General features: G+C 42.4%; 1 protein-coding gene across 1 annotated transcript; it reads left to right on the forward strand.

Moving 5' to 3' along the window:
* Positions 1-3: 3 nt before the first annotated feature.
* Positions 4-23492, forward strand: LOC146635085 (butyrophilin-like protein 2; the record flags this gene model as incomplete). Its single annotated transcript, XM_085350020.1, has 4 exons — positions 4-355; positions 1055-1402; positions 14272-14622; positions 23146-23492. Coding segments are annotated over 4 exons (1398 nt in total), but the record flags the coding sequence as incomplete, so codon positions are not given.
* Positions 23493-24667: the final 1175 nt, after the last annotated feature.

A 24667-nucleotide genomic window follows, 5' to 3' on the forward strand; every position in this document is an offset into this window, starting at 1 on the left:
TTGTTTCCTCTTTCAGACCAGAAAAACATCACAGCTGAGTCTGGACAGAACGTCACTCTGACATGTCGAGCTCCACAAGGCAAACCCATCAGAGCTGTGAAGTGGAGCAGAGCTGACCTGGGAGATAAATATGTGCTTTTGTACCGAGATGAGCAGTTTGATCAAACAAGCCAGCATCCATCTTTTCAGAACCGGGTGGATCTGCAGGACAGACAGATGAAGGATGGAGACGTGTCTTTGATTCTGAACAATGTGACGATTAATGATGCTGGAACATACGAGTGTGGTATCGTCCAGATAGGAACAAAGTATTTGAAGCGCATCAGCATCATCTACCTTCATGTTGTTCCTCCAGGTGAGTGAGTAGAGTTGAGTGTGTGTGTGATCAGAGGTGAAGCTGCTTCCTGCTTGTTGATGTTTTTTTCTAAAGATGTTGTTGATGAGACTTTGTAGAAAGCAGCTGGTCTGAGTGATGTGATCAGAGTGCAGTAGATAATGTCTGACAGCAGTTTGAAGAGCAAATGGATTCTGTTCTGTTCTTCACTCATCACCTACCTGACAGCTGACACCTCACACCTGTTTCTCACCTGCAGGTCACACAGGAGGAGACACAGAGGATGGAGGGAAGGAGGACGGATATGTTGGACTAATAGTTGGTCTGACAGTTTCTGCAGTACTTCTTCTTCTTGTTCTTCTTGCTGTTGGTATCCTGATCTACAGAGGCTGTAATCTGAATCCTGCTGATCCACATGTAGCAGAGCATCTTCAGCATGAATGTGAGTCAGATGAACAAACACAAAGAAAGACAAATAAATGATGGTGAACATCCAGCAGACGCTGTAGAAAGCTGGACAACAGAACATGTTCAACTATGAAAACTCGACTTTAAAACATTTAAATAGCTGCTGGATGTTCAGAAGTTCATTAATTAAATCCAACATGACTAAAAACTCAAATGTCAAAGCAAATAAACAAAATATTTAAAGCCAATCATTCTGATCATAATTGTACTTTGACCTTTAACCTCTCTGCTCTGTGTTGTTTCCTCTTTCAGACAAAACCATCACAGCTGAGTCTGGAGAGGACGTCACTCTGACATGTCGAGCTCCAAACAAGAAGATCATAGTTATAGTTTGGAGCAGAGAAGACCTGAAAGATGAATATGTGCTTTTTTACCAAAAAGCACAGTTTGTTCCAGAGTACCAGCATCCATCTTTTAAGAACCGGGTGGATCTGCAGGACAGGCAGATGAAGGATGGAGACGTGTCTTTGATTCTGAAGGATGTGAAGACTGCTGATAGTGGAACATACGAGTGTCGTCTTGTTAGTGGAACAAAGCGCAGGAGGAGAGACATCAGCACGGAACCAATCAGCATCATCTACCTTTGTGTTATTCCTCCAGGTGAGTGAGTAGAGTTGAGTGTGTGTGTGATCAGAGGTGAAGCTGCTTCCTGGTTGTTGATGTTTGTTGTATGTGTGACCAAGTGGTCGGCGGGGTTATGAACATGACAGCGCTGTAGCTGTCATATAATCGGCTCTTGCTGATCAGTCCGTCGCAGTATGCCAGCATTTACTGCTGTTTTGAGCTAAATGCAAGGGAGGAAATAATCCAACAAAACACCGGCTTAGCTTTATACGGGCTAGCGCCACCCTGCAATCAATGTGCAGGTGGGTTTCCAATTAACCAAGTTGTGTGGCGAAAAGAACGAGCGCAGGAGAGAGAGTGAGAGAGAAGAAAAAAAAGGGAGGCGAGTAGCCCATCTGGCTACATATGGGTGAGCTGATTTTCTAACACTGGAAAATAACTCAAAATGTTAGAAATATTCCAGTGTTAGAAAATCAGCACTGCTCAGTGTTAGTCTTTGTTAATCTTCAAAACTGACTAGGTTACTTTTAAGCATATAACACTGTCAAAAGTGTTAATTTAACACTCAACAGTGTTGTATTTAACACTCAGAGGTGTGGACCCATATAGACACTCTCTATTGTTAATTTAACACTGGAGATTTTGCTGTGTACAAACAATTATAGACTTCTAAGCATAAATGACAATCCAACACTATAAACCTTACAGAAATGCCTTTTGATTAAACTGTTACCAAGGAATTTGAATTTGAATTTGCACTTTGCGTCTTTACACTACTGCTACTATGTTTTTACCCTACACGCAGTGAACACCGGCCACTAATGTTATTGTCACTAGGGGTGGGTTTTTATAATCGATTCATCGATTAAAATCGATTCTGGCTTGGATGACGTAAAATCGATTCATTAAAATCCTGAATCGATTTTTTAATATAAATTTATTTTGCCCGAAATGCCAGAATCTCTGGTGACATCTCACAAAATTTCAAGAACCACCAAACAGTAAATGAGAGCAGGTACAGGGATTCTGCACATAGACTTAAACACACAGCGCGACTTGCGGATCAGAATCAGTGAGATGTCGCCTTTCTCACAGTCGGGGCTGAAAGCCGACAGCTCGCTGATTCTGATCTGTCGGCGGGTCCGCGCTTTGTGTTCACGCCCTTTATGCGCTGATTCTAAAGCTGTTAGTTTAATGTCTCTCCAAACAATATTGACCGAACCAGCAGCAAAAGAAGATCCAAACGCTTCACATAAACATCGTCATGAATTCACTCTTTTACTGTTTTGCATCCATTGCAATGCGCAGCTCTCTCTCTCCCCCCCCCCCCCCTCTCTGTCTCTCTCTCTCTCGAACAGTTTCCCTTTCTTCATTATTCGCTTGCTTGTTACGCACAAGTCTACTGTTGTTTACAGCGCTGTCGGCCGCTGTTTTTTTCCCTTTTACATTCTTCCGAAAAGAAAACCTCATTTCTGCTGTTCAATACTGAACAAATTTAAACTTTTTAAAATTATTCAAAATGCAAAATGCTTAGCTGTGTCTCTAATAAAACCGCTGTAACGTCAGAGGTAATGTTCATTAATTAATGGTTTTCTTTCGTTTTTGATGTACTGCAGAATATTTTTATAAAATCCCAGGCCAGGAAAATCACCTACATGTTTTTCTGTGTTTTATCTTCAGCTACTTTGACACAAAGGCATCTGCTGTGATGCTCACACCTTTGATAAAGTCTTGCATGTCTCAGCTTCCTTTTTATTGATACAAAAATATGTAAATGTACTTATCTGAATTATAATATTTCTGACTGTCAAAATTTCCCAGATTTAAATCGAATCGAATCGAATTAAATCGAATCGTGGATCGAATCGATTCGGGACCTTGTGAATCGGAATTGAATCGATTCTAGAAATCAGTGACGATACCCAGCCCTAATTGTCACTTTTTACGGAAACAACCTCAAAATAAGGTCAGTACTTCCACGCTTTAAATGCTGCACGCTCATACTCTCTCCTGCACTCGATATATTATCCATTGTTGATCTGCACACAGTTGTTGCCACAAACGTCGCACTCGCTTACGTCACTGTCATGAGACACTCTCACAAAAAAAATCACGGTTTTACTAACGCGGTAACGCAGCGTGTTTACGGGACAGTAACAGTAATCTAATTACCCTTTTTGCTATATTAATCCCTTACTTTACTCATTACTTGAAAAAAAGTAAATGGATTACAGTAACACGTTACTTGTAACGCGTTGCTGCCCATCTCTGGTCATGACTGTTATTAAATATGTTTCTGCCATAAATGGTAAATGGCCTGTATTTGTATAACGCTTTTTAGTAGCCCCCCTAGGGACCCCAAAGCGCTTTACACACCCAGTCATCCACCCATTCACACACTGGTGGAGGCAAACTACACAGCAAATCCAGCATGTCCAAATTAACACTGTCGGATTTGATTTCAACACTATTAAAGTGTCTATATGGGTCCACACCAGAGAGTGTTAATTTAACTCTTTTTGGAGAGTTGGTACGTTAACTCTGATTTAGTGTTAAACACCAAATCTGTCTGGAGTTGATAATTTAACACTTGGTGTTAAGAGTTTATATATTAACTCTCAAAGAGTATTTCAGTTTAACTACGTAAGAGTTATCTTCTAATTAATTCTAAAAAGCGGGAATTTTACTGTTCTGAACTTCTAGAAATTTCTCTTGGAAATAAACATTTACTAAAAAGACGCAATGGTTTTTGAAAAACATTTATTCTGAACTGTGCACCACAATTTCAAAACATTTTCCGAAAGATGTAACAGTATACATGTTCTCACTTTCATTAGAATTTTGTTTATCAAAAGGTCTGACATAGGTGAGCTGGTAAATGCAAATAACAGCATCTCATCACTTATTTCTTCAATACAATATGCATGTCCTTCATTCATCACTTTGTGGAACTTCAACGCACTTCTGCTCTCCCCCATATTCCATCTTCACAAGCATATCCTGTGCGGAGATTGAATAAAAATTAGTTCACACTAATTAATGGCACAAATAATCCAGTAAACAATTGCAGCACAGTAAAAAAAAAGAAAAAGAAATCCTCTTTGAGCCATTACTTGAGTAAAGTATTTTCCCAAAAAACAAAGACACAGGCAACAGGTAATACTGAACTAAATGTAAAACCTCAACCTTTTTCATTTTTACCTAAACCGTGTGCACAAAACTCTGGAGGGATCTAAATGCTAACGTAGAATCCAGTCAGGACACCTGCTACTGCTGTTTGCTTGTTTTTTTATGGGCGATCGTTTTCAGGCTTCCAGTAGCACCATTATACCAACATTTCACATTCTAGACATTGTTTTAGGTGTATTTGACCAAAGGTTTGACTGAAAATTCACATGCAAGCTTTTTTTCAAGGCTGTGGTATTTGCCCGCAAACAGTAGCCTACCTTTCAGCTAGCTAAAACAGAATATTATGCTATCACCGAGCAACATGGCTAATGCCTTTCACACAGCTTTGTCTCAACTCCAAAGAGCCACAGAAGTAAAAGCTCATAATAATAATTGAAACAACCTTTGAAAAAATGACTTACCAAGCATGGCAAACAACTCAAATATGTAGAGCAAAATGTTCTGAAACGGCTTCACTTCAGCTTCGATTGGAGCCGTGCTGGGGGCGGAGTCTGTGAATTTACTCTATTGGTGTCATAGCCCCTGTAGGAGTTCAGAGTTAAGAGGTCAAGAGTTAATGTTTCCATTGTAACACCTCCAGATTTGAAATAGAAACACTCATTTTTAACACTCGATTTTAACTACTATCATTTTACACCTCAGAGTTACATTAAAAGAATGTGACTCTGCTTAGAGTAAAATTAACTCTACTTTTGCAAGAAGACTATTAACACCAAAACATTTAAGACTTTTGAATTTGCTGTGTACAGTTGTGGCCACAGCTGCCCTGGGGCAGACTGACAGAAGCGAGGCTGCCATATCGGCCAACACCAGTAAGCGGTAGGTGAAGTGTCTTGCCCAAGGACACAATGACCGAGATTGTCCGAGCCGGGGCTCGAACCGGCAACCTTCTGACTACAAGGCAAACTCCAAACTCTTGAGCCACGATCGCCACGATAAAATCCACTACTCTCTGGAGATGTCATGGTCCTGGGTCATTTTGACCCAGTGTTCTCAGTTTTCCTGTGGTTTTGTATTTTGTTCCTTATGTCCATTGGATTGTTTGGTTTGGTATTTGGATTCCCCCTGTGTCCATGCTTTTATTGTGGTGTTTGTTCCGTACTGTACCGTGGTACCGTGTTCCCGTCCTTTGTGTTCTGTGTTCTCCTCATCCCCTCGTATTCATCCTTGTCCTCTGCCTCTCTCTCTCTGCCTCTCTCTCTGTGCTCATCTCTGTGTACTGTGTTGTGTTTAAGGTCCACATCTTGGTGTCAGTATTTTCAGTTTCGTGTCCTCCCTGCTCGGTCATGAGTAATAGTCTTCAGCTGTGTTCCCCGTGTGTTCCCACTTCCCTCATTACCTTCTGTGTATTTATGTCAGAGTGTCCCTTTGTTCTGTGTTGCGTCGTCCCTCTAGGTTGTGTGCATTTCCCGTGTCTTCCCAGCGCCTCAAAACAGTCATCAAAACAGTATAGTTTTGTATGACTTCTTGTGTTCCTCTTAATAAAAACCTGCCTTTGAGTTCATCCCCATGTGTCTAGAGGTGTGCATTTGGGTCCTGTCTTGCCTTCATACAGCCGCCGCATGACAGGAGAGCTTTGCGGTTGTAAGCGGTGCTGTTGCCTTACAAGGTGGTGATGTATCCAGTGAGGATGCTCTCAATGGCACAGCGATAGAAGGTCCTGAGGATGCGGGGGCTCATGCCGAATCTTTTCAGTCTCCTGAGAAAGAAGAGACGCTGTTGCGCCTTCTTCACGGTTTTGTTTATGTGTACTGACCACGTAAGATCCTCAGCCAGATGTACACCAAGGAAGCGGAAGCTGCTCACTCTCTCCACAGCAGCGCCGTTGATGGTGATGGGGGTGTGTACTTCTCTGCACCTCCGGAAGTCCACTATCAACTCCTTTGCCTTTGCGACGTTGAGTGTGAGATGGTTGTCTTGACACCAGTGGGTCAGGGCGCTGACCTCCTCCCTGTTGGCCGTCTCATCACCTTTGGTGATAAGACCCACCACTGTAGTGTCATCCGCAAACTTCACAATGATGTTGGAGTTGTTAGTGGCCGTGCAGTCGTAGGTGTAGAGTGAGTACAGAAAGAGGGCTCAGTACACACCCCTGTGGAGCACCAGTGTTCAGTGTGAAGGGGGATGAGGGGATGCTGCCCAGTTTGACCACTTGGCCTCTGTCAGACAGGAAGTTAAGGATCCAGCTACAGAGGGAGCTGCTCAGTCCTAGATCCTGCAGTTTCCTGTCCAGCTTCAAGGGAACGATGGTATTGAATGCTGAGCTGTAATCTACAAACAGCATTCTCACATACGTGTCTCTCTTCTCCAGGTGTGACAGGGCAGTATGTAGTGTCAGGGCTATGGCATCATCAGTGGACCTGTTGTGGCGGTATGCAAATTGTAGACGGTCCAGTGAGTCCGGTAGTGCAGAGCAAACGAAGTCCCTGATCAGCTTCTCAAAGCATTTGCTTACGATGGGGATCAGGGCTACAGGTTGTCAGTCGTTCAATGAGGAGATAGTGGAGGATTTGGGTACAGGGAAGATGGTGGCCATTTTGAAGCAGGCTGGGACTACAGACAGAGAGAGGGAAAGGTTGAAGATGTGTGTAAACACTCCAGCCAGCTGAGCCGCGTATGACTTGAGAATGTGGCCGGGAATCTCGTCCGGACAAGTAGCTGTCATGAAATGGCTGTGGGCAGGCCGGAAATGGTGGAACCAAAGTGCAGACTCACAGCAGGCAAAAGTGTACTTCAAAACTCAGCTTTTATTGCTGGATGGCAAAACGTAACAAAAATCCAAATAAACTTACATAAGCAGGCAGACAGAACACAGAGCATAAATGAGGGTAGATCGCGACACGGACAAACTGAAACACAGGGCTTAAATACACAAAGGGAGCAATCAGGGAATGGGTAACAGGAGGGAAACACAGCTGGGGCAAATCAGGCCTAACGAGGCAAAGGAAGCACAACCAGATGCATTTACATGAGACAAGGACTTTCAAAGTAAAACAGGAAACATAACAGACTGAACTTACAGACACAAACCAAAACAAGAGCACCAAGAGGGCCAAAAAACAAAACACGAGTCCAAAACAACACCCAAACAGTTCAGGGGGCCGACCGTGCGGACGGCAACGGCGGCGATGGGCAGACAGTTCAGGGGGCCAACCGTGCAGACGGCAATGGCAACAGCGGGGCAGGTCCGGAGGCCGGCCGCGACAACGACGATGTCTAGGCAACGGCCTGGCAGGTGGCCGGACAGGGCGGGGACGTCCAGGCCGGACAGGGCGAGGACGCTCCACCCTGTCCCTGTACTCACGTTTGGCTGCTTTGATCGTCTTCCGGAGTTCGTAATGTGCATGTTTGTAGTCCGATGTGTTCGCGGAGGCAAAGGCGGTGTTCCGTGCCGCCAGTGCCGTGCGAACATCTCTGTTAATCCAGGGTTTTTGATTTGGGAAGGATTTAACTGTTCTGGATGGGACGAAATCTTCCACGCATTTTCTGATAAATCCGCAGACTGAGTCTGTGTACTCATCAATGTTGTCAGCAGCCACGTGAAACATTTCCCAGTCCACGTGATCAAAACTGTCCCGCAGCGTAGACTCCGATTGGTCCGACCAGCGGTGCACCGCCCTCAGGGTTGGAGCATCCTGTTTCAGCTTCTGCCTGTAGGCGGGCAGGAGAAGGATGGAGCAGTGATCTGATTGGCCGAATGGGGCGCGGGGGAGGGCTTTGTATGCATCCCGGAAAGGCACGATCTGATATCCTCGTGTTGGTGTTGTTCCCAGATCATCACACTAAATGTTGTTCCAGGATCAACATTGCAAGTGACCAATCAGAATGTTGTGACGTCATACTTTTGCGACTTCGGGAAAAACCGTCGTCAAACAAAGATCTGTACTTAAGCTGCGAGAAACCGCCTCTGTCCGCCGATCAACGGACCCTGACCCTAACCCTAACCGTAACCCTTTAATAAACAGTAAGCAGAATTGATATTGTCCTTGCAACATTGGAATTTCATAAATGCACGAATGGCTTGGCGCGCAAAAGATTAACGTCACAACAATGTGATTGGTCACTTGCAATGTTGAACCTGGAACAACATTTTCATGATGATCTGGGGACAACACCAACATGAGGATATCAGATCATCCTCCTAGAAAGAGGTGTAGCAGTGGTCAAGTAGCCGGTCTCCACGAGGGTTGAAATGGATGTGTTGGTGGAGTTTTGGTGAAACTTTCTTCAGGTTTCCTTTGTTAAAGTCCCCGGTCGTGATAAACGTCGCCTCTGGGTGTGCGGTTTCCTCACTGCTGATCACGCTGTACAGTTCCCTGAGTGCGCGGTCAGTGTCAGCTTGTGGGGGAATGTAAACAGCCGTAATAATCACTGCTGTAAATTCCCTTGGTAGCCAGAATGGCCGGCACTTAATCATCAGGTACTCCAGGTCCGGTGAGCAGAAGGATTTGACCGGGTGCACATTCGCATAATCACAACAGCTGTTGTTGATCATGAAACACACACCACCACCTCTGTTTTTCCCAGTAAGATCCTGTGACCTGTCCGCGCGGTGCACAGAGAACAGACTGGAATGAGATCTGTGCCCGAAGCTCGCACAGCTTGTTCTCCAGAGACTGCACATTAAATAAACTGGGTAGTGGTAGTCTATTAGTGCGCCGTCTCAGTCGAATCAGAACGCCAGATCTTCTCCCTCTGCGTCGTGTTACTCGTGTGTTACTCGTGAAAAAATAAAGGAAAAGTAAAATTAAACACAAAAAACAGTTGTTGCTTGGGGGAGCTCGCGACAAGGCTGCCATACTCGGCGCCATCTTCCGATCATTCAGTATAATAAGAGTCCTAAACTTTTCAAAGACAGGTACAAATATTATGGTGTCACTATTTAAAGGCTGGCTTTTCATCAGTTTTTTTCATTTATTTAACTTTGGTTTGCAGCCATTGGAGGGCTCCAGTCCAGCCCACCAGCCTCTCTCTCTAACTCAAAAGTGTGGAGTTACAGAGCTGTTCTTTCACTCAGGGACTTTCAGCTTCATCTGAACCTCAAACTTCATCTCATGTTTTCTCGTCTGAAGCGCAGATTCTGATTTTAATACAGAAACACAGAAATGTCTGCTGGAACTGCGTCACTCTGCTCCAATTTCCTGTTTTTCAGCGTCGTTGTGTTTGTCTCAGCAGGTGAGATTTACTGTTAGAAACTGAACAATACATGTTAATATTAATGTGTTTGAAAGTGACATAAGGTTAGAGTCTATGTGGATTTAACATCTGTAATCGAGCTGCTCAAATGTAATGTGTGGATGGGCTTAAACTGTGCTCATGAATAGTTTGTACTTGTAAATCAAATGCAGAGTTTTGTAACCTTGTCAACCAAAATATCTGAAAAAAATTATGTTTGTGCATCTACAAATGAGAATTTTTGTGTTTTAAAAAATATTTACACAAGTTACAAACTTTGTTTTGTTAAGGTCTGGTTACAGATACAAAGCAAAAGACTATGTGTAAAACTCTGCGCTCAAGTTTCCTGTTTGTGTGTCAGTTTCAAATTACGAGTATGAATTTCAGCCAATTTTTCTTCCTTTCAGCTGATTGGTCAATGTCCTTTCAATCACAAATGTAACAATCAAATCAGAGAAGAGAGAGCCCACACAATCCACATATGTGTGGATTTTACAATTAAAAAAAAAAAAGCAGATAAAAAAACTACTACTGGGATTTTATTTTTATTGTTCTTTGTGTGATTTCAGATCAGTCAGTGTTACTACAGTATGTCAATGAAAAAAAACAACTGCACATTCAGACATGTGAGGTTGGAGCTGAAAAGAACGATACATGTAAGACAAGAAAAAAAATGAATGTAAATGTAAAAAAAAAAGTGTCGTCAAAAATGGCCAATTATATTTTAGACCTCAGAGGGTTAACCCAATAAATCATGAAAAATTACATTTTCACATTTGTTCATGACAGTGCAGATTTCTGATATTTTGTTCAATAAAATATCTCTCATATTATTTATGATAAACATTCAAGAACTGAACCTGTTAAACTTCTTTTTATTAAACTCTTATCATAACAAATGTGTTTCTTATTGTCATACAGTCCAGCCTACCAAACGTCACTATACTGTGATTTCTTTAACAGACTCATTGGAAGTTTGAACTGTACACAAACAGCTGTAGCTCCATAAAGGCAGCATGCAGAGACTCACAGTGTCTTATAATGAGAGGGCTGCTTTCTCTCACACATTATGTTCACTTATTATCAGCACATGTTGTTGTTTTGTGTAACCTGCAGGAACTCACTTGCATGCTTTAGTTCACTAGCTGGGACAACATCCTTAGTTAAGATGAATGATGATGGATTAAGAACCGTGAACTGATGCTGCAGTTTGGAGAAGGCCTCAGAGGGGACTGGCAGCGGCTCCCGGGCCGGGCAGTTCCCCATGAAGTAGTGAGAAGTGAAGTAGAAGAAAAAAATAAAGCAGGAGTGCATGGAAATCGGAACAGAGGTTATTAGTGAAGGAGTCATATTTACACACTGATGGCCAGAAGGGGCGTGCATGAGGTTAGGTCCCGCTCCTGAAATGTGATGAATTTACTTAGCTTGAATCTGTTATTTAGCACACCTCCAGTGAAGGATTATTTTTGTTGTCTAAAGGGTAGAGGGTGACTTTTCCTCCACACATGAACAGTAAAATGATTCAGTCAGGGGTTACACTGAGATTCATCAGATGGGGAACCCTGAGATTTGTGTAGTGGATCAGCAAAGGGAAAAAAAAATCACAATCCACAATAATTTCTACTATGAGCTTCAGTAGGTTTTCTTAGTGTACAAGCTGTGATCAGCTGACCTGTTTTTCTTTATGGATTTACACAACTGAATTCAACCAGATGTGTTCTGCATAAAACCACTAAACTGTATTTTCATAGTTAGAATATCTTAGGATGTTTTCCAGGGAAACCCAACATGTGACTGAAATGAGGAGATTACATGTAATGTTCACATTTCCAGTTTATCAAACACCACAGAGCAGTCCTTCCCTTTAAATTTAACCTCTCTTCTTTCTGATCTTTCTCCATCGCTGAGTGAAGTTAGCTCTCTTTCTTTTCCCTCTCAGTGAAATACAGCAGCTGGGCCTTTAGCTGCAACACACTGTGAGGCAAACTGCATACAAAACAAACAAAAACTAGAATTTATTCCAGCCATATTTTGACATCACGAGAGTCCAGTAACAATGAAAATAGCATCACACTGAACTAGGGATGGGTACCGGTGTCCGGTGCCATGATGGCACCGGTTCTGACATAAACGGTAGTAACCAGACCGAAAAGCAGCGCACATTTCGGTGCTTTATTTCGGTGCTTTTTTTTCCTGAGCTGTGATACACTTCTAGCCAATCATTTTACATTTCCCAGGATAGTAGGCGGGGCCAGGTACGTACGTTCAGTTAGAGCAGAGCTACAGATTAAAAATGTCCAAGGCGAAGCGGTCAAAAGTCTGGCTGTACTTCACAGCAAAAGATGCAAACTCAGCAGCCTGCAACAAGTGCTTTAAGCTGATACTGTGATACTGTCAAAGGAGGTAACACCAAGAATCCGATGAAACACCTGGCGACGCATAGCGGTTTTTTTAAAAGCCGAGAAATGCGCTGTATTTGATAGCTTGCTGCGAGACCTCACACTGTGCACGTTGGGTGGGTTGCCAGTTATCGGACCCGGAGCAACATCCCCCAAAAACCCGAAGAATAGAGTCCTGGCCCCTAGCCCTGCCAGTGTAGCAGAAATGATGAGGATGATGAAGCCGTTCTTCTCTGCGTGAGTCGCTTAATGTTGTTCGAGTGTAATTTACGTTGAGTAGGCTAACCACATTATTACATTAATGCATGTAAGGTGAACTAGCAAACATCATCATAGCTACATGCGGCTGTCCTCTTGTTTGATGGCAGATACTCCCTTCACCCTGGCCAAAAAGGCTAAAATGACCAAAGAAAAAGTGGGAAACAGCTGAACATGAGAGGTTTTTGGACAAAGTTTGTGTTTTTTTTCCATTGTTTAAGCACTGCTTCCAGCCAAGAGTGATACCATATATGCCCCATAGCTGCAGAAAAGGCTAACATTGTTATCTTTTTACAAAAAAAAAACAAACAGCTGAACATGAGAGGTTTATGGACAAAGTTTGTGTTCTCCATTCTTTAAGCACCGGTTCGAGCACCGTTTAAGCACCGGCACCGTTTCAAAAGTACCGATTTGGCACCGGTATCGGATAAAACCTAAACGATACCCATCCCTACACTGAATCAATCACATGGCTGGAATAGAGGTATTCTCATCGAGTCACTGTTAGAATCACTGAAACGAAACCCAGGAAGTGGCTACAGGAAGAAGGTGATAGACTGTCTGAAGCAGTTAGAACAAGACAAGACTATCGACCGGACCTCAAACCACAGGCTATACACCAAGTCTGTATGGTTTACCGAAGATACCTTTAAGGCCAATTGTCTGTGTGATCAACTCTGTCACCTATAACATCTCCAAGTTTCTGGCTTCGATCCTCAAGCCACTGGTGGGCAGCTCTGAACACCACATCCTGAAACCACATGCATTTACGCTGTTAAGTGCCAGGATTTATACATCGGGGAAACGAAACAACCTCTGGCAAAGCAGATGGCACAACGCAGAAGAGCTACCTCATCAGGCCAGGACTCTGCAGTCTATTTACACCTACAGGCCAGTGGACACTCTTTCAATGATGAGGATGTACACATCCTGGACAGGGAGGAACGCTGGTTTGAGAGCGGAGTCAAGGAGGCCGTTTACATGAAAAGGGAAAGACCATCTCTGAATCGAGGAGGAGGACTAAGGATACATCTTTCGCCATCTTACAATGCTGTGATTGCAGCCATTCACCAACTCTCTGTGAATGGGACTCATGGCCATTGATCAGTGGGTTTTGGTCAGTGGTTGTTGATCAATGGTCATGAGAATTTGCATAATTATGATTAAGGAACTGACCTCCCAGCCCATTGTTCCTTCAGTGGGCTGGTTTCAGTCATCATGCAAATGTACTGTTTATAAGATTGGGGAAACCTGCAGTCAGCTGAGACTAAAGAAGTCACTTGGATGAGTGATGAAACATTTCTCCCACAGAAAATGTTACATCCAGATGAACAGAATTGACTTTTGGAGATTTACTTACCTGGATGATTGAGCATGCATCAAGATGAATTTGGTGGTGAAAAATGTTTGTTATGTTAATTGAAGAGCTGTTAAAACTGACCGGTCAATATTGACCGGGAACACTAAACACTAACGGTGGTGGGGGTGAATTATGTGGGCAACAGAAAAAAAATGTTATAGATTATATTTATGTGAAATATGTGTATACTGATTTTGAAACATTTTATCTACATGCAACACCTGCATATGTGTTTTTTAAGAAAATTTCTATAAATATGCCCTTAAGAAACTTACTGTGTCTTATATTGAGAGGGCTGCTTTCTCTCACACATTATGTTCACATGTTGTTGTTGCTGTGGAAGCTAACATCTTGTAGTTTCTGACACTTTGCATGTTTAACATGAGGCTAAAATTCTCCCTCATTGAGTCACACTAAAATCTCAAATGTAAAACGAAATAAACAAAATATTTAAAGTCAATCATTCTGAACATAATTGTACTTTGACCTTTAACCTCTCTGCTCTGCGTTGTTTGCTCTTTCAGCCCAGAAAATCATCACAGCTGTGCCTGGACAGGACGTCACTCTGACATGTCGAGCTCCAAACAACGACAACAACAACAACATCAGATCTGCACACTGGAGCAGAGCTGGCCTGGGAGATAAATATGTGCTTTTGTACCAGGGTGGACAGTTTGTTCCAGATGACCAGCATCCATCTTTTAAGAACCGGGTGGATCTGCAGGACAGACAGATGAAGGACGGAGACGCGTCTTTGATTCTAAGAAATGTGTCGATTGCTGATATTGGAACATACGAGTGTCGTGTTTACGTGACAGAAAGACACTCATGGGAGATCATCAGCAACACCACCCTTACTGTTGTTGTTTGTCCAGGTGAGTGAGTAGAGTTGAGTGTGTGTGTGATCAGAGGTGAAGCTGCTTCCTGGGGCCCGTTCTTCGTACCTCGCTAAGTAGGTTAGCCGGATTAGATTGTTGACGATTTCGCGTGATCCTGGATCAGTCGGTTCCCCGAAGCTCATCCGGGACTTGCTGTCATAGCAACAGAGCCGTAAGCGTAAACCTGCTCGGGAGCAGGTTTACTTTATGTAAACAGGATTAGATCGCGGCCACGCAGGTATGTCCGCTTCATTTATACGAAAGCAACAGCGATATTCCACCACTGTTTCACCATAAATAAATAACATCAATGTAACTAAAGACAATGCAGCACCTGATCCATTTATTGATTTCACACAGGTCATTTCCTAAAAAAGGGAAATGTACTATTAACATTCTATTACATGTATGTGATTATTACAGATTTAATTCATATTTCAGAGTAGCAATTGTAAATTACTTCGTGTAATCAAGATGAGAGACCACGGCTATAAAAGCGAAGGTGGATTTGGGAAGCCTGTCGCAGCCATGTCCTGTCCGTATACGCGAGCCACCCATTGCGGAAGGTGCAAGATTGATAAGGAGAGTCCTCAGAATTCAGCGTATATTGCGGGACAGACAGGATCCTTTAGCTCAGCGCGACAGTGTGCTCATAGAGAGATATCGATTTTCCCGTGAGGGTATTATTCACTTAACCAACTTGTTGACGAGGGGGTGCAGGACCACCACCTGTCTTTTTTTCCTCTGCCCTTTTCTTGGTTGCTGTTATAAACAAACAGATTATTCCAGGGTCTCTTTCCAAGAGACTAAAAGCAATATAAGTGATAAATATTACCATTCTGTAGGATATTCTTATATTTCACTTTTACCTGTTCCCATGTTCTAGTGGGTCCTGTCGTGGCTCTAATGTGAAAGAGGATAAAATATAACATATTATAATATAATGTAATGTAATATAATATTGGATAATATAGTGTAATATAATAAATCTACCCTACCGCCTACTGGTGTTGGCCAGAGGGGCCGATGGCGCGATATGGCAGCCTCGCTTCTGTCAGTCTGCCCCAGGGCAGCTGTGGCTACAACCGTAGCTGCCTCCACCAGTGTGTGAATGTGAGAGTGAATGAATAGTGGCATTGTAAAGCGCTTTGGGTGCCTTGAAAAGCGCTATATAAATCCAATATATTATTATTATTATTATTAAATTACTTACGAGTTTGATTTGTCAGCAACTTTCTGCCAGCCCTCGCTCCTTGCTTTTGCAGCCTTTGCAGTGTTCCCTTGCGTTCTGATTAAACTCTGAAACTCCTGAAATCCCTCACTCAGGAGTTCTTGCTCTGCTGCCGAAAAATACCGAGCCGAGCGCACTCCTTCGACATTTTCGCCGACCAATCAGAGGGTTGCCGATCAATGTTTCTACTATCGATGCGTAGCCCCTTTTACTACACCCAGTGATGTCACATTACTGCGTCCAGCTGTAGTAATCGTCAACAGCAGGTGTGTTCGGGGAACCGGATTAGCGAGCTCACGGTTAGCGCGATGATTTGATCTTGGATGTGTCATTTGATCTTGGATGTAGTAAGCGACGTACGAAGAACGGGCCCCTGGTTGTTGATGTTTGTTTGTTGTATGGATGAGCTGGTGGATGTCAGAAGTAGACAGATGTTTCTCCAGCTGTTGTCTTTGTGGCTGGTAGTCTAGAGTTGTAGAGCAGCATTGTTTGGTTAGAGCAGAAACAAAGACATTTATGAATCCGTCTCTTCTTCTCTTGCTCTCTAACTCGTCTGTAAACATGTGTGGGGAAACTCAATGTTAAAGCCTACAGCTGGAGGGGGAGGGGAGGGGTGAAGCTGGTGGTTGTGAGTCTGTGAAAGTGAATCCTGCTGGTGCCCTGAGATCTGTGTTATGTCTCAGCACAGGGAAAAGAATCACAACTCACAATAATTTCTAATATGAGCTTCAGTGCATTTTCTTAGATTACTGTGTGAGCATCTGACCTGCTGCTCTTTGTTGAATTGGTCAACTGAATTTAAGTTGTTAGTTGTAGCCAGATGTGCAACTGCACAACTGTCAGAGGCAGATGAAACAATGGTCTCATTTGATGTTACATCTCTCTTCACTTGCATCCCAGTTACTGCATTCAAGGTAGTTCGTAAGAAATTACAGGATGACCCCAACCCTAGCAACAGGACCACTCTCAGCACCAACCAAATGTGTTTGCTTTTGGAACTGTGTCTTCATTCCACCTATTTTACAGTACTACAAGCAGAAACATTGGTGTTGTTACATCTGCGCTCACAGGCCTTGCTGGTTCGGAGACTTATCACCGTTAACAAAGAACGACAAAGAGAGATCAATTGGTTTTTCACTTGCAAGGGAAGACCGCTGGACCAGGGTCCTGGAGGCTCCTCACCCGAGGAGCAAATGGTAAATGGCCTGTATTTGTAAAGCGCTTTACTTAGTCCTTAATGACTCGAAATTGGTTTACACTACATTAATTAACCCATTCACACAATGGTGATGGCAGCTACATTGTAGCCACAGCTGCCCTGGGGCACACTGACAGAGGCGAGGCTGTCGGACACTGGCGCCACCAGGCCCTCTGACCACCACCAGTAGGCAACGGGTGAAGTGTCTTGCCCAAGGAAACAACGACCGAGACTGTCCAAGCCGGGGCTTAAACCGGCAACCTTCTGATTATAGATGAACTGCCAACTCGTGAGCCACGATCACCCATTGCAAACTCCAACTTCAGCCCTTGCTTGCAGTCCTTTTATTGAAATGACACAACCTCCCATTGAAAAACCCCTATGGTGTCATAAAAGTTAAAAACAGTGTATGTGTGTGTGCATGCATGTGCGAGCACGTGTGTGTGTATGTGTGTGTATGGCTTCCTGGTGATCACAAAAGGGTCACCTCCCCTCACCCCTGTATATGGCTTCTTCTTTAACAGTCCACCATATAGAGATTGACAGACCACGTGACTTTCGTGCATTGCATTGTGGGTACAAGTGGCAACAAAATCAAAACACTGCATGAAGCACTAGCATTTCCAGCACTGCTAATCATTAATTCTGCGTTTTGAATCCCTACTTGCATTTTATTTGCCCCAAAAACAGTTATGTACAAAACGACGGAGAACTCGGCACGTCCGTACAAAGACAGAGTTAATGAAAAGGCAAAATAAAGTACGAGGAAAAAATCAAAGGACTTAAAGGGTTAGACCCATACGAACATACAGAGTAGGTCTGTGAAGGTTCTCAGTCATCCAGGTCATCGTAGTCTAAGGAGCTTGTAAAGAAAAGCGTCTGGACTTCTTTAACTTGCTTGACGACATTTCACCTCTCATCCGAGAAGCTTCTTCAGTTCTAAGGTCAAATGGTGGAGATTCCCACATTTAAGCCCTGTGGGAGTGTCCCCCTGAGAGGGACAAAAGTACCCCCTAATGAAACTCTACCTAATCACATGAGCCAAGGTGTGAAAACGGGTGTGGGTCACAATCAGCCAGGGTTTCGGGTGAACTCATTGTGAAACCTAGCCCCACCCTATCATGTGATTTCCTGAGGTCACATGGCCTAGGGTGTGAAAGGCAGCAACAAGTTTAATATTCAGAAACCTAAAGTATGTATCAGCAGCAGAATGGAGCTAAAAATAAATGTTTGTTTCAGTTCTATGAAGCTTTGAGTATTTTGGATTAGTAGTACTGCTGTGTTTGTTGCATCATATTGCTGTAATTGTTTTTATGCTTTATATATTCTGAGGTAAGTTGATCTATAGCGTTACATCATATTCTATAAGGATGTTATGTGTTTGTATACTTTCTGCCCAGTTTGACCCATTTAGCAGAAGTCCGCCTGATTAAGGCTCTGATATCTATTCTGTATGACTTAAAGCAGTTATGACATGGTCTGATTTTCTCACCCAATAAAGGAATATTTAATATATCAGTCTACTCTTCATTTTATCAGAAACAGTTATCACAGCTCGTACATTTTGTTTTATACATATCTAATCTTTGAGCCAAATGTAATGTTATGCTAACATACTGAAAGAACAATATTTGTCTCTTATATATAATACATCTATATATACACTGTCAAAGATACTTGTCTTTCAGTGAAGATTCAATGTGATAGGAACTATAAATGACTGTAACTTGAATCTTTGACACAGAGTTCAAGCTCACTGCTGTAATATATCATAATAATCTGACAATAACTATAATGTTGGCCATATTATATTTACATTACCAGAGTAAGATGATTTTATTCTCATGAACAACATTAGCTAATTGTTATTTACTAACTAATCTTGACATGACTGTTCAGTATAGAAAAGAAGCCCAACTACCATGTTTTACAGTCCCGTGGTCTCAGCCTCAGATACTCAACTAATCAAAGTGATGTCATAACAAAAATTAATGACCAAAAAACATTTTTTTCATTTCTGTCAAACAGTGTTGTATGAAACGTATCATGAGTGCTAGGCAACCTGAGCAGCGCGACGAAGGCTAGACCGTCCCATTTCAAAACCCAACCCAGACAAAAATTTTTAAATTTGTTGAAATGTATTTGATGTTTATTGCATTTTATGCTTTTAGTAGTGATTTTAAAAGATTAGCCAAGACAAGCCAGGTGTGCAGCAAACACAGCTGTCTGCTGGAGGTATGTTAACTTAATATATTTGACATTTAAAAAAGCACTAAAAGAGAGACAGCCTGTACCTCGAACCTCTGATGTAGAGGTTTAAAACAACTGTTTGTGTAGCAGACAATTAAAACTTCTCAGGCTCTTCACCTACTCACACAAACATTGTTCACAGCCGCTCGTCAGTGGAAATAAAGAGCACCTGCTGCTACTTCCTCTTTTATACCCTCCATTGGGTCCCCTGGGTCCTAAAGCCTTCCCCATTACATTTCTTTGTAATTGTTTATGTTTAAGTTGTTTATTGCTGGTTTTTAGTTTGTTTTTTGTCTGTTAGGGAGCTGACACAGTCTCAATGGAGATGGGTTTTTTTGGGGGGTAGCAGAAGGAGAGAAGCTGCAGAGAGGCGTGTAAGACTGCAACTCTGCTTCCTGGTCCCAACTCTGGATAGTCATATTTTGGGGGGTTTAATAAATTTGTCCATATTTCTAGAAATGAGAGCTGCTCCATCCAAAGTGGGATGGATGCCGTCTCTCCTAACAAGACCAGGTTTCCTCCAGAAGGTTCGCCAATTATCTATGAAGCCCACATCGTTTCTGGGACACCACTCAGACAGCCAGCAATTTAAGGAGAACATGCGGTTAAACATGTCACTCCTGGTCTGATTGGGGAGGGGACCAGAGAAAACTACAGAGTCCGACATTGTTTTGGCAAAGTTGCACACCGATTCAATATTGATTTTAGTGACCTCTGATTGGCGTAACCATTGGATTGCCAACGTGAATTATGGTTTTACTGAATTTACGTTTACCCTTAGCCAGCAGTTTTAAATTTCCCTCAATGTCGGCTGCTCTGGCCCCTGGAAGACAATTGACTATGATTGCCATTGTCTCTAGCTTCACATGTCTCAGAACAGAATCACCAATTACCAGAGTTTGACCCCCGGCGGGTGTGTTGCCGAGTGGGGAAAAACAGTTAGACACATGAACAGGTTGGTGGTGTACCTGGGGCTTCTGTTTAGGACTATGCTTCCTCCTCACCGTCACCCAGCCGCCCTCTTTCCCCAGCTGCTTGGGGTCTGCCGGGGAAAAGCTAGCGGGGCCTATGCTATCTTCGGCTGCACCAGCTACAGGGGCCTGGCTAGCTACAGGTGAATGAAGGGTCCGAAGCCGAGTCTCCAATTTAGTAATCCTGGCCTCCAGAGCTACAAATATGCTACATTTGTTACGGATACCATTACTACTAAAGGAGGCCGAGGAGTAGCTAAACATCTGACACAATGAGCAGGAAAGTGCAGTAGGGACAGGTGAAGTAGCCATGGTGCTAACGAGTCGGCTACGAGCTAAGCTAAGCTAGCGAAACAGTACAGAGACAGTGGGTGAATACTTTGGCTATAAATTAGTTAGTGAGTACACAGAAAGTGTGCTTCGGATGAAGCACGTGAAGATTATACTATGAAAAAATAAAAGTAAAAAAAATAAATAAATAAATAAAAAAAAAAAAAAAGAAAAGTAATAGTATCTGCTAAGCAGATAAGCTACTCAGAAACACCACTGTGTTTGAGCAGAAACAGGAAGTGATACTCTACCACAGAGCGAGTGAACACCAAGTGCCACCAAGAGTCAGGAAGGAAGCAAGTCGATATAGATGTACAGATACCACTGTCAAAGGAAAAGTATAGTTTGGACAGAAAGTAAGAACTTCTGGTTATTATCAGTAGAATACGAACAGGCCACTGCTTTTTAAATGGTAGTCTTTATGGGTTGTGTGGTGGTGCAATGCTATGGAGACGGTTGAGCATGTGCTTCTTAGTTGTAGGAAGTATGCAAGGTTCTCTATAATAAAAACGATTATTAAAACGATTTTATTTACTAAACACCTCTGGCTGTTCTCCTTTCATTCTGTTCTGGACCCATTTGTTACCAGTCCCCACACACACCCCTAGATCTTCATCGTAGGGACATAACAACCACTATTATGTCTCTGTTCAGCACTTTCAACGACACTTGATGTCCTTTAAATGTGCTATATAAGTAAAGATGACTTGACTTTACTTGAAAACAATTCACGGATCACATTAACTTGGTGGGCCGACACATCAAATTCAGCTGGGAGGATATGAGAATAGTGGCAGGTTAGCCTTCTAAGACTGTGAGTAATGGAGGACATCTAAAAGCTCATGTGTACCATAAATCTACTGTAAGCGCTCAGTAAATGTTGTTATCCAAGCTCGACATTTGTCAAAACTGGGAAGGCACCTAAAGAAAGCTCCAGGGGAGAAGGACAACTGCTGACTAAAACCTGTAGCGAAAACCTGTAGTGATCCCAAACGTGTCAAGAGTATCAGAACAGTTGACACACATTTTTTTCCAAACAACGGGTCTCTGTGGCTTTTAAACCCCAAATCACGCTACATAAAAAATTTGTCTTCCCCAAGGATCGGGTCCTCTGAACCAAACAGAGTAACGTAGTGTACGTATGCTCTTAAGTGCCAGGATGATTGCCCGGATTTATACATCGGGGAAACCAAACAACCTCTGGCAAAGCAGATGCCACAACACACAAGAGCTACCTCATCAGGCCAGGACTCTGCAGTCTATTTACACCTACAGGCCAGTGGACACTCTTTCAATGATGAGGATGTACACATCCTGGACAGGGAGGAACGCTGGTTTGAGCAGGAAGTCAAGGAGGCCATTTACGTGAAAAGGGAAAGACCATCTCTGAATCGAGGAGAGGGACTGTGATTGTAGCCATCCCCCAACTCTCTGTGAATGATACGCATGGTCATTTATCAGTGGGTTTTTGTCTTGGCAATGTCCTTAATTAATGATCAAGGAATTGACCTCACAGCCTATTGTTCATTCAGTGGGCTAGATTCAGTTATTGTGCAAATGTTCTCTTTATAAGGTTGGGGAAACCTGCAGTCACTTGGTTGAGTGATGAAATGTTTCTCCTACTGAAAAATTTACATCCAGATGAACAGAATCAATCTTTTGGGACCTTACATGCAATGTTTATATTTGCAGTTTATCAGATTCCACTAAGGAGTCATTATCTTTAAATCTAAGCTCTCTTTTTCCTCTCCTCTCCTTTCTTTCTTATCTTTCTCTATTGCTGAGAGAAGTTAGCTCTCTTTCTTTTTACTCCCTATGAAATACAGCAGCTGGGCCTTTAGCTAGCAACACAATTGTGAGACAAACTGATGATGTTTGTTGAGCTGATAGAAACTTTTCATTTTGAATTACCTGCTACTTAAAATAACCTCACTGCCTTCATGATTCCTTATTTTCTGTAGTGCTAGCAAGATGCTGAACATACAGAAAGTGGTGCATGGTTTCCGGCCCACATTAATCTCACAGTATGAACTATAGACAAAGACAAAGTAACCAGTCTGTCTGAAAATGTAAAGAAGTAGAAAGTACACATATTTGTTAAAAAATGTAGTGACTCAAAGTAAAATGTACTCAAAAATTTAATACCTCCTTGTTTTGACAGGTAACATGAAAGTTCAATAACAATGAAAATAGCATCTGAACCAATCACATGGCTGGAATAGAGTTAGAGTCACATCAGGTTGGACTGAAGCTGAGTGTAGGAGGAGCAGCCGAAAGCTGCACATGTGCAGATGCTGCTGCAGTCACACACACCAGTGTGACAGGAGTGTGAGAGATATTAAAGAGAAAGAGACAACAGAACATGTTCAATCACTTTAAAACATTTAAATAGATGCTGGATGTTCAGAGGTTCATTAAATCCAACATGACTAAATACTCAAATGTCAAAGGAAATAAACAAAAATATTTAAAGTCAGTCATTCTGATCATAATTGTACTTTGACCTTTAACCTCTCTGCTCTGTGTTGTTTCTCTTTCAGACAGGAAAATCATCCCAGCTGAGTCTGTACAGAAGAGCGTCACTCTGACATGTCGAGCTCCAAACAACAACATCACATCTGTACACTGGAGCAGAGCTGACCTGGAAGATAAATATGTGCTTATGTACCACAATGGTCAGTTTGATCCAGAGTACCAGCATCCATCTTTTAAGAACCGGGTGGATCTGCAGGACAGACAGATGAAGGATGGAGACGTGTCTTTGATTCTGAAGGATGTGACGAATAATGACACTGGAACATACGAGTGTCGTGTCTTAATGGAAGAAACAGACTCGTGGAAGTCCATCAGCATCACCTACCTTCGTGTTGGTACTTCATGTGAGTGAGTAGAGCTGAGTGTGTATGTGATCAGAGGTGAAGCTGCATCCTGGTTGTTGATGTTTGTTTGTTGTATGACCAGTGTTTGGAAGGTTACTTTTAAAATGTATTTCACTACAGATTACAGAATACATGCCCCAAAATGTATTTTGTAATGTATTCCGTAACGTTACTCAGAGTAGCGTCTTCTGAATACTTTAGATTACTTAATATATCATTATGCTTTTTACAATTACATGAATGTACTATTGCTGTGTGATTTATGACGTTCACTGAAGGTTACTCGCCATACCAATACCAACTAGATATAAATCTTAATATAACATGTGTAACTGCTGGAGGGGAAGGGGAGGGGTGAAGCTGGTGGTTGTGAGTCTGTGAAAGTGAATCCTGCCGGTGCCATAGCTGGTGAAAACGTACTGAGTGCAGACACAAAACGTCCATCAGCTTCAAAGTGTGTCAGAAAAATGTCCACATGAGAGAGAGAGGTCCCATTGTTGTTGTTGTGCACAAATCATTTCTGTAACGTTTTTGATGTTATACGGCGTGAAGGGGTGAGAGTGTGGATCCAAATTCAGTATACAGAGACTGTAGAATAATAATAAAATCAAGCTTTTCATTTGGGCTGCACAACAATACAAACAAAGCACCAACATGACATCTGACCCTGAATAACCTCTCACAGGCATGTTAAATTGTGTTTTCTAGTTTTATGATTGTTTTTCTATTTTTCGTGGCAGCCATTTTCAAAAACAAGATGTTGGCTGCTATTTTGGTCAGACCACATGTTTCCTGTTCTTGAATGAAAAAGCACACAAAAATCCACCTATATGAACATTTTCTTACTTTATAAATAATAGAACGTATTTTTAATAACCTGATCTATTTAACTAAAAGAGGAAATGGATTCTGTTCTGTTCTTCACTCATCACCTACCTGACAGCTGATACCTGTTTCTCACCTGCAGGTCCATCAGGAGGACATCCTGCCTGGATAGTTCTGTTAGTTGTTTTGGTTATTATTCTTGTGCTTCTTATTGCTTGTTGTATATACATAAAAAACAACTAAAAAACAAAGAAGCTATTATCATTCCTGCTGCTGTTTGAATGAGTCATTGTTATCGATAAAGAAGACAGACGATCAAAGAGAGAAAGAAAGTGATGATGTTGAGCTTCATCTTCAA

This window comes from Diplotaxodon limnothrissa, linkage group LG3, assembly GCF_057381915.1.
Source record: "Diplotaxodon limnothrissa isolate DT_005_m linkage group LG3, D_limnothrissa_male_GT1.1, whole genome shotgun sequence".
NCBI lineage: Eukaryota > Metazoa > Chordata > Actinopteri > Cichliformes > Cichlidae > Diplotaxodon > Diplotaxodon limnothrissa.